General features: G+C 32.0%; 2 protein-coding genes across 2 annotated transcripts; one reads left to right on the forward strand and one right to left on the reverse strand.

Annotated features, from left to right (window-relative positions):
• Positions 1–2,749: 2,749 nt before the first annotated feature.
• On the forward strand, positions 2,750–6,842 carry LOC107941287 (BTB/POZ and MATH domain-containing protein 2). The gene is made up of 4 exons (XM_016874847.2): positions 2,750–3,322; positions 4,781–5,129; positions 5,625–5,901; positions 6,370–6,842. The coding sequence occupies exons 1-4, from the start codon at positions 2,910–2,912 to the stop codon at positions 6,546–6,548; spliced, it is 1,218 nt and encodes a 405-aa protein (XP_016730336.1). The 5' UTR covers positions 2,750–2,909; the 3' UTR covers positions 6,549–6,842.
• Positions 6,843–6,849: 7 nt separating this feature from the next.
• On the reverse strand, positions 6,850–8,676 carry LOC107941284 (EID1-like F-box protein 3). Its single transcript, XM_016874842.2, has 2 exons — positions 7,297–8,676; positions 6,850–7,048 (listed from the first exon to the last, which is right to left on the reverse strand). The coding sequence occupies exon 1, from the start codon at positions 8,203–8,205 to the stop codon at positions 7,339–7,341; it is 867 nt and encodes a 288-aa protein (XP_016730331.2). The 5' UTR covers positions 8,206–8,676; the 3' UTR covers positions 6,850–7,048; positions 7,297–7,338.
• Positions 8,677–11,095: the final 2,419 nt, after the last annotated feature.

Consider the following 11,095-nt stretch of genomic DNA (forward strand, 5'->3'; position numbering starts at 1 on the left):
CCAAAAAAAAATTAAAACTCTACAAATATAAAAAGAGATGTAATAAATAAAAATAAAAATTAATTATATAAAAAGGATATTTATCAAATTTTTAATTAAATATTTATGTCATATAATTACAATATTATTATTTTAAAAAAATTTATGAAAATATAAACAAATTTATATATTTGGATGACATCATCATTTGCACATCATATTATATTAACATGAATTTTTTTTAGAAATAAACGTTACATACGGATTAAATTTTAACTCGATTAATATTAGTATTGTTGTCAGTGTAGAAAAATGAGCGTTCGAGCATGCTGGAGCATGTTTATACTACTATTTAATGATTGAGATGAATTATAGGTCGTTTTAAATAATCTTATCTAGGTATAAAATATAAAAAACTTAGGAGTATTATTTTATAACTACTGAAATGACTAGAATACCCCATTAAAGGAACAACAGTCTTCGGGTCAGTTCTGCATTACTTTTCAAAAGCACTTCTGGAAGAAAAGTTGTGCAGAATAAGTTGCTTTTGGCTGAAATTTTTAGCTTTTCAGAAGTGCTTTTGAAAAGCACTTCTAAAAATGAGAAGATAAAATTTTTAGCTTTTCCTCTCCCCAAAACACTTTTAGTGCTTAATTACTTTTTCACCCCTCCAATAACATAGTACTTCCCCCTTTTTTTTTTCTTGGTAATTAATTGCAAATGTGTTAAAATCATTAATTAAAAATAAAAAATATTTTTAAAATACTAATTACAAATATTTAATAGTTATATTTAAATATTTAAAATATAATTTATATATTCTAATTAAATTTTATAAATAATTAATATTTATTGCTTAAAAATATTTAAAATTTATATTTTATATATTAAAATATTAACAAGAAGTTATAATAATTTTTATATATTATTACTAAAATATAATAATATTAACTAATTTAAATATTATTTAAATGCATATTTGTTACTTGATAATAACATGTCTAAAATGGACATTTTATTTCTTAAAAGCACTTTTTGGCAGTAATACTAAACACTTAAATTTTAAATCAAATTTTTCAAAAGTACTTTTTTACAGTACTTTTCAAAAGCACTGTCAAACTAATTATTCTTTAAAAAAGCTAGTGGCGTGGAAGCCCATAAACAAAGCGGCTCACCAGTCACTATAGCTTTACCTCTAGTAAAAGAAAAAAAAAGAAAAAAAGTAATTTAATTTCAATTATTAAAATAAAATTTAATATCTTAAATAATAATTAGATTAAATCATAAAAACTCAAAATTTAATATAGATTAATTTGATATTCTCAGTAATTTTTTTTAAAATATATATATTTAGTTTAAAAGTTAAACGTTTCTTGTTAATTGTATTAATAATTTAATAAAATTTACCTTTTAAATATAAAATATTATGACATATTAATATTTTTTTCCAGTGTTAAAATAATTAAAAAAAAGTCAATGAAGCTTTAACAAAGTTGACAAAGATAGGGTAGAGGTGTGTATGGGCCGGGCCGGGCTCAACTAAAATTTTAGGTCCGTTTGCTAGGCCTGAATCTGGCCCAAAAAATGAGCCTAAAATTTTACTAAAGCCCGACTTGGATAAATATGTTAAAACCTAGGTCCGACTCGGCCCGCCCATATTAATTTTTATATTATTTTTATATAATTTTAAAAAACATATAATACATCAAAAATATTAAAAATATCAAAATAAATATTTCTCAAGAAATTGAAAATAAATTTTAAAAAATATATATATTTAAATAATAACAAAATTAACATATGTTTTTAAAATAATAATAATAAAATAGTAACAACATAATAATAAAATGGTAGTAAAATAGAGTATTAAAAATAGATTTTTTTTTCAATTAGTGACTTCTGGCCGGGCCGGGCCTCGGGGGTAAAAAATGCCTTACCAAGGCCTGGCCCGTCTTTTAAACTGGCCTTATTTTTCTATTCAAATCTATTTTTCGGGCCTATATTTTTTGTCTAAACCCTCCCACATTTTGGGCGGGCCTTTGAGTCGGGCCGGTGGCCCGACCCATGAACAAGTCTAAGACAGAGACTTTGAACCTTGAAAAATCGAGTTTTAGTCCCATTATTTGCAATTACAATGGTTGGGTTCTCTCTCTTACTTTGTGTGGATTTTATCCCGTTTTTTCCAAATTAGTCTGGCTTTTGTTTGATTCTTTTTTCATTACTTAACATCATAGTTAATTAAACATATATTTGTATTTGTCTTATACTTTTCTTGTATTGTATTCTAGTGAAACTTAAAAAAAAAATAAAAAATTTTAAAAATTGAACTTAAAAATGAAAATGTATGTTTCGAAATAAATCTCAAAACTTTACATAAATTTAATGTATAATTTTATATGTGAATTTTATTATGGTACAATTATACACATAGAACTATGATTGTCGAACTTTTATTTTGATTCAATGATATATATTCAAAGAAATAGATATATCAATTTATTTTTATATTAGATAAATATAATTATTTACATATATAATATATAAACATATAATTGTGTTATATTAATAATTATGTTAATAATTTGTGAGAATTGGATCAAATTAAAATTTCACACATTAAACCAAAGTTAATGTATAATTTTGAGATTTAACTCAAACATTAAATCATAATAAAAAGACTAAATTCATAAAAAAATAATTTATAGGGACCTTTTATAAAATTTTACCTAATAATTATATTACGTATGCCAATAAAGTCATCATCTTCGATGAAGCTTAGTAAATTCAGTCTCAGATTAACAGAAAAAAGAAAAAAAAACCCATAAAATTCCTCAAAGAAAACCCTCTCTTCCCGCGAAAATCCTTCTCAATTTAACAAGAGAAGGAAGTTTTTAAAGCCTTTTGCAATAAAATTTTGTTGGAAAGGGCTCATGGGAAGGGTTCTACATGAAACACCGAATCCACCATTGTCGTCGTCGACGGAAGGCGCCACCACGTCGTCGACGTCGGTGATGAAGACGTTGAACGGGTCTCACCACTTCAAGATCACGGGGTACTCGCAATCAAAAGGTATGGGGGTCGGAAAATACATAGCTTCTGATATGTTCATGGTGGGTGGGTATTTGTGGGCGGTCTATTTTTACCCCGACGGTAAGAGCCCCGAAGATAATACCGCGTACGTTTCGTTGTTCATTGCTTTAGCGAGCGAAGGGACGGACGTTAGGGCGCTTTTTGAGCTCACCCTTTTGGATCAGAGTGGGAAACAGAGGCATAAGGTGCATAGCCATTTTGGAAGGACGCTTGAAAGCGGTCCTTATACTCTTAAGTATCGTGGCAGCATGTGGTAAGGGTTTTATTTTGCAATTTCAATTGGAATTACAGGGTGGGTTTTTGGGTTTTACGATGAATTTTCTTTAGTTGATTGAAGTTTTGGTGGGTTTAATCTTTATTCTTCTTTTGTGACTTTTATTGGGGTTTTAATTATCTTGCAAGATAGTAAGAACTGCATAATGGGTTGTTCTGGTTCTTGTGCTTGTAATCTTCAGGTTCACTTTGTTGTTTAAGGCTAGAGTCTAGATCCTCTTCTCTTTTTTTTTACATTTATTGAGCATTAGCCTTTATGTTGGTTCTTAGGTGGCTAGGATGTTTGCATAACAAGTTTGTTGCCTATGAAATAGCAATATAATTGCGGGAAATTTTGGAGGAATAAATTAGCTTCATTCCTGTGACATACTTTTTTTATATATGAAAAGTATTTGGGGTAGTTGACAAGAATATAATTTCACATGAATTATGCTAAAATTGGCTATTGCACTAGATTTTGTTAGCCACTAAGGCTGACCTTAATTGCTATTATTATTAGCATTACTTTTTTGGTCATTCTTTCCTTCTCCTAATCTTATTAAGATTCCATGACTTGTGAATTTCGATTTATTTTGAAATACATGTAATATATTGAGTAGAGATTGTGGGGATTAGTGAGAATAAAGCGAAGTTAATTCAGTCATATGTCTGCTTTTATATATATATATATAAAAACATGTGTTCTTGTCCGTTTTTTGGTTTGAGACTAGTCATGTTTGGACCAGGGTGGTATTCAAGTAAAACCTACCTAATAGTGATGGCTCCAGGACTTGAACTCAGTCCAAATGCTTGGGCAAGAAGTCTACTCCACTTCTTCCAACCATGCTTTTTTTATTTTGAGTTTAGCATGTCTATAAAAATTACTTCTTATTAAAGTGTTCTGTTAAATTTGAAGGATTTCAGTTATTTTTTTTAAAATTTTTTGCATATTGCCTCCTGTTACTGTTTGTGTAGACATGTTTTTCTTCAAAGCTACACTCTGGTTTCTTTTATGCTCCATCTCGATCCATACAGTTCAAACTTACTGCAGCTTGTTTAATTTGGCATCTTAGTAAAGCATTTGGTTGCAATCAAGTATACATTGTTGACCAAGACATATGCAACAACATTATTGCTAGCCTAATCGAACAATTCTATAGTATTGATTACTTTACTTTTTTGATTGTTCATGATGTCTGACCTTTACTAACTGGATGATAAATGTTATTAAGACATATGTGGGTTGCGTTATATCAGATTTCAGTCTTAGCCTCTTGGCCTGTAGGTTCTTAGCACCCAATTCCTGTAGGGGTATTTGCCAAGTTCCGAGGTTTGGCTCCTCTTGTCTTCCCCCTGAAATGAACAAAAAGAAGAAGCATATTTTATTTATTTCCCTCATTTCTCTTGGTATATGATAACCTTTGGTGAGTAAAGAAGTAATTAGTTTGATTTGCTGCAGGGGATATAAACGGTTTTTTAGAAGAACTCTTCTTGAGCAGTCAGACTACCTCAAAAACGATTGCCTCTCTGTTCATTGTAGTGTCGGAGTTGTTACGTCACATACAGAAGGTCCTAAGTTCTACTCCATAGCTGTTCCGCCTTCAAGAATTGGTCATCATTTTGGACAATTACTAAAAACTGGAAAGGGAACTGATGTTAGCTTTGAAGTTGATGGGGAAGTCTTTTATGCCCACAAGTTGGTACTTGCTGCACGTTCGCCTGTGTTTAGGGCACAACTTTTTGGTCCTATGAAGGAACAGAATACAAAGCAGATAAAAGTTGAAGATATTGAAGCTCCGGTTTTTAAGGTTCATTCAAATACCCCTCTTCTTATGTTGGACAAGAACTCATGCTACTTCTTGACCAATGATAATGCATTGGTGATGGATGCAAAGCATTAACCTGCTGTGGATAGCATACACTGCCTAGGATGCATCATGTCAACTCCATTGATAGCATGCCTGATGTTAATAATTAGTTGGAAACTTCTCCATGCAAATTATATGCTGGGGTGGCTGATGCTTATGCTTTTGAAGTCAATTTGTGGCATGTACTGTCTTAATCTTTTAGTTAATTGCTTCATATAACGCACATGTAGATCGTCAATGGCTATACACAACAGTACATTCCTGAATGTGCATTTCTTTACCTTTCTAAAAATAATGATATTCGAGCTTTATTTGAAGGCTACAAAATATTTTACTCGTCAAGCTAAAGCAATGTGACTATATAAAGTACGCTATGGTCCGGGTTACTGATACAGTATTATCTCTATTGACTATTCCTTATCTTGCGCTTTGCAGGCCCTACTTCACTTTATGTACTGGGATTCTCTACCTGACATGCAAGAGCTCACTGGTCTCGACTCCAAGTGGGTGACTACATTGATGTCTCAGCATCTGCTTGCTGCCGCAGATAGGTATGGACTAGAAAGGTTGCGATTGCTCTGTGAGTCCAATCTTTGTGAGGATGTTACCATTAACACTGCGGCAACTACATTAGCCTTGGCCGAACAGCACCATTGTTTCCAGTTGAAAGCTGTGTGTCTCAAGTTCGTTGCAGTGCCAGAAAATCTAAGAGGTGAGTGTCTCTTTATGTTTTGATATGTACATCAATGTTGAATTAGGGCTATCCATGCCCGAAAATAATTGCTTTTAGATAGAATGCATGGCAAGTTATCATATAGCTATTCTTAAGTTTGTCTTCTTGTTATGGGTCATAAATGCCACAGCTATTCTCACATAGAAGTCCCATATAGCCGGATTGTGTCTTAGCCCTCGGGATATTATGCAATCATTCTTCATGCAATTGAACAAAACACGACCTTAGGGTTTTCTATCTCGAGCTTTTATCATATATTGTCGAACCTGAAACCCTTCATTCAAGTACAGCTATTCTGAATGTCTCATTTGGGATTTCATCAAGTCATACAACTGCAATTGCACTTTGGTTTATACCATCATCAACATCCATAATCTTTACAAGATTCATCCAACTCTTAGGTTTCTCTTGACTGAACCCCCAGCGTTTTTCTTTTGTCTTGGGCAGCTGTAATGCAAACAGATGGTTTCGTGTACTTAAAGGAAAGTTGCCCATCTGTCATGACCGAGCTGTTGGAGTATGTGGCTAGAGTGATTGAGCACTCGATGTATGTATGCAAACATGGGATTGAACCCATCTTTGATGGAAGTGATGCAAATGGTAGGAGGGTGAAGCAACGGCTATAGCTACAGCTTGGTACAGTTTCCTTACTAATTAAAAGTAAAATAAGAAAGAAGAAGATATGAATGACCAAAAATAGATGAAAATACAATTGGATTAGAAGAATTCCTTTTTTTTTTTTAAATTTTATTTCAGTGTTGTAAGCTTGGGTATTTGTAAGAGATGTAAATTTAGTTGTTCCTATGGTTGCTCTGTATTGGGAAGTGATATTTCCTCATTATATATTTGCGTTGTAGTTGTGTTTCATCTTTAAAATATTTATATATAACTTATAATAGGATCTAAATTTGTATGTTTAATAATGCCTTTTAATTGTATTATTAGGTCTACTTCATTCAATATATGTATATCAAAGTACAGAAAAAGGGGGCCAAATGACCCCAAATACAAATCTGAAGAAAAACGATATGAATGTCTGACCAAAATGAAGTCATATCGGATGAAAACATGAGGGTAGCCTTTGTATTGTAAAACTCGGAGTCTCCGGCGGTCGTATATTAGTGGCCTGTGGAAAAATAAAGACAAAAGGTGTGAAGCTAAGTGGTGATGAGAGGGGAAAAAAGAAATGGTGAAGACGCGTGGTTGACATTGAGGTCGTATTTGAACTCTGATAGAAATCATAACATTTCGAGAATGAATTATGATCCACGTGTGATAGCATAGAAAATTAAAAATTGAATTAAATAATGCATTAACGCAACAATTATATCTTTTTTAACACTCGTAATATCAAAAATCTCAATCTCTACTTACAAGTTAAGCAATTAATTGGTGGGCGTCCACCCCCACCGTGTCTTAAAACATTAACGAGCTCCTGCTCCCCGTGCCATTTGTCACCTTCTCATGCTTCTTATATGCTTCCCCATTGAAATCGCCGCCGTCCTCATCCTCATCCTCCTCTTCCTCCACCTCCTCGCAGTTTTCTTCTTCCGACGACAGTGGCACTAGCCAACAAGTCCCATGCAAGTGGCCGTTCACGCAAACGAAATACTCCAACCTCCCGTCACGTGACCCGAGTCGCCGGGCGGCGCTCTTGGGAACGAGCCGAGCCGCCGTCATGCTCCAAACTCGGGTCCCGCAGTAAGGACACCTAACCCGGTCGTCGAACGCTACTTGCCGTCCGATCAAGCAGGCTCGTGTGTTGGACCTGAGAAATCCCCGGAATACCCCTCGGTAGATCCCTAAATCGTCTTCTTTATCCCCCACTGGGTGCTCACACGGGTCACTGACGAACAACAGATCCGCCCGACATTTTTTGGTCAAGAAGCTCCGACCCGAAGTCTTCGAGAACCGAGACGCACCCGCGAAATGACCCGGAGAAGACCGACTCAGTTTGAAATTGCGAGTCGACTCACAACCACAACAGAAAAACATGAGCTTCGCGAGAGCATCCCATCCACCACCTATTCTTCCACTAGGTGAGCCATTAACCAATGCCGATACCATGCGAGGCGCTCGATATACACAGAGCTTCCGCCATAATAACCGTTTCGCTATAGCTCGAAGCTTACGGTTGACTGAAGCGGTCAAACAAAGGACCTGCAAATCCCATTTTATTGACTCGAAAACGAGTAACAGTACACACTCGTTGAGTATCCCCGAGTCATCCGACTCGGTTTCTTGACTCAGTGGATTAAGTCTTCGTCTCTGGGCGGCACTCATTTCTATTAGGGGGCGGAGGAGGATCGGGGGATAGCGATGGTAATTTAAAAGCGCCTAAATACCAGTGTCTGAAACTCGAGCGAAAGACACGTGTCCAAATGGAAATGGATAGTCTATTGCCCTAGATCATGGGACACGTGGTGTGATATCGTTGGAAAGCTTCGACGCGTGGTGGATTTGTATTGCGCGATGCAGGTGATCGAGGATCGAGAATAACGTCAGCTGGTAAATTGAGATGTCAGGATCAGCCTCCACGTGTCCAATGATTTCCCCGAAATACGAGATATCTTTTTCATGCCTCGAAAATATCTAGATGGCTCAAACTTCAACGTGTTGAATACAAGTTGAGTGCTCTTTTCTTTTCCTAAATAAAAAATAATTTAGTTTGATTTTTTTGGTTAAATAATATTTTATTCTTGAATTTATTATTTATGTCTTTTTTTTAATGGATAATATTATAACCAAATAAAATAACTTCAAAAAAATCTATACTATAAATTAATAAACATAATGTAGAGAAAATGATATGATTGTCTATAAGTGGTAAAAGCACCTTCTACTTTTAGAGATAAATTTAGATTAAAATTCCAACTAGAAATGATAATCACAAATCTTTAAAAAAAATTCATCTTTACTAATAGTAAAACGTGATGGATTGATTGCTCAGGTGAAGGTGAAATCTTCAACGGCAAAGTTTTTCTGAAATTTCACTACTTATGTTAAATGACAATAATTTCAAATCGCACACTTTTAATATGGATTTTAATAAGTTAAAATATATCATAAATCTTTATACTTAATTAATTTATATAATATTAAGGGGATTTTTGAAATAATATGATTTTTTTTTACAAAAATAATATGAACTTTGCATGAAAATCCTAAATTTATATGGCGGCATGGCGATTGTGAATTTAAAATTACAGGAATTCTATGTTTCTTTTTAATACAATCATTATCTTGTAGTCACTCAAAATCAATAGCCACCTTATTGATTTAGGATTCTCGTGTATAGTCCGTGTTATTTTGATAATTAAAATTTTCATATTATTTCAATAAATTTTTTTTTCATATTATTAGAAAAGGTCAAAAAAAAATAGCTTAAATTATTTTGTAAGAGGAGAAATAGTGGTGGGATGACACGTGGAAACATATTAACAGACCGCGTGTTTGCTTCCATTTATGAAACGATAGCTGTTGATAAAAAAGGAAGCGGGAAAAGGCTTATTTGACTCGTGATCAGCACGTGGATTGAAGATTCTAATTATGGATTAAAGTGATAATTCTAAATAATAATATATTAAAATACAAGAAACTTAATTAAAAATAATTATAATATGATACTTATATAAACAACACAGTTAATACAGATGTGATGTCAATATATAAATATTTTAAAATTTAAGAGAAATGATACAAATGGTCATTTAATTGTACTTGCGTTCCTGTTTTGATCACTTAGCTTTAAAAAATTTCAATGTAGACACTAATATTTAAATTTATTCCTATTTTTGTCACCTGTCATTAAATTGTTCTAACTAGTATAATAACACATTCAGTCCTTAATATTTACATATTATATCAATTTGATCTTATTGCCAAATCATTCAATAAATATAACTTTTTACACTTATAAATTCTATCAATTTAATCCTCAAACTTTCTAACTAAATGTTTCAGCTTTTAAAATAAAAAAAAAAAACATTCTGCATCAATAAATTTGTACCAAAACAAATTCTGCAATAAACAAGTGGTAAAAAGCTCTATATTGGTATTAAAAGTAACTCAATATTTTCTTTTCTAATTTACAATATTCAAATTTAAATATTTAAATATTAAAATTTTATCAGTTAACTAAATAAATATATGATCTGTATGCAACGTAATGGATATCCCATGAAAAAGGGACACCCTTTTTGTCTTAAGTACAATTTTATTAATAGGGTTATTTAAAGCTATATTTCTTCAAGGTTTAATTGTGTCCATACAACCCTTCTTAACAGGTCTCCTTAACATTCAAATGAAATCTTTGATGACTGATTCAATAATCAAAAAGTTGTTGGTTGTAGATGAGTAATTTCGAAAATTTGTCGATAAAGGAATTGGTTTGAAAAGTGCTCATTAGTTGGTTTTATAAATTTATAGACTTGTTGAATTTTAATTAAGAATGTAAGTATTGTGAACTAAATATGTTATTATACTATTTTAAAAATAATTTTTTATTATCAATTTAACTACGAATGACTAAAATAAGAGTTAATTCAAATATTAGTGCCTAAATTAAAAAAATTTAAAGTTGAATGACAAAGCAGGAAGTTGGAGATCATTTGTATAGTTTAACTTAAATTTCACATTACCAAATTTATATAAATAAAAAAATAATATTAAAAAAAAAGATATTTATTTGTATTTTTTTAATGAATTATAATAATAGAATAAAGTTCGAATAATAAATGAAACTCGAACCCATGTAACACCTATAATTATTATTAAAAACAAAAACAAGAGTGAGGAGTTAGCGAAGCTAAACTAACTTTTTATGTTGGTTGGGATAGGAGCAATTTATTACATTATGAGGTTCGAGCAGCTTTTCAGCATAAATGGGTGCCCACTCATTTATAGCTCATAAATAGATTCTTTACCTTTTTCCGAGCTATAAGTTATGATTTTGATTTTTTTTATTACTAGTTGATTAACGTAAAATATAAATATAAAAATAATAAAATTAAACAGTTTAGTGATTATTTATAATTAAGAGATAAAAAAGAATAGTTGGATAATCTCTACGGTAGTTTATCCTTAAAATATTAAAAAATAATTTATTTGACAGTTTAATTAATTTTTTAGTCTAGATAAATTAATTTGTACCAATTTTCAAATTAATTAGCTC

Source organism: Gossypium hirsutum, chromosome A08 (assembly GCF_007990345.1).
Source record: "Gossypium hirsutum isolate 1008001.06 chromosome A08, Gossypium_hirsutum_v2.1, whole genome shotgun sequence".
NCBI lineage: Eukaryota > Viridiplantae > Streptophyta > Magnoliopsida > Malvales > Malvaceae > Gossypium > Gossypium hirsutum.

Coding starts and splice junctions, on each gene's coding strand:
- LOC107941287 (XM_016874847.2), top strand. CDS start 2,910: ATGGGAAGGGTTCTACATGAAACACCGAATCCACCATTGTCGTCGTCG. Junction 3,323..4,780: donor AAGTATCGTGGCAGCATGTG/GTAAGGGTTTTA, acceptor GATTTGCTGCAG/GGGATATAAACGGTTTTTTA. Junction 5,130..5,624: donor TTGAAGCTCCGGTTTTTAAG/GTTCATTCAAAT, acceptor TGCGCTTTGCAG/GCCCTACTTCACTTTATGTA.
- LOC107941284 (XM_016874842.2), bottom strand. CDS start 8,205: ATGAGTGCCGCCCAGAGACGAAGACTTAATCCACTGAGTCAAGAAACC.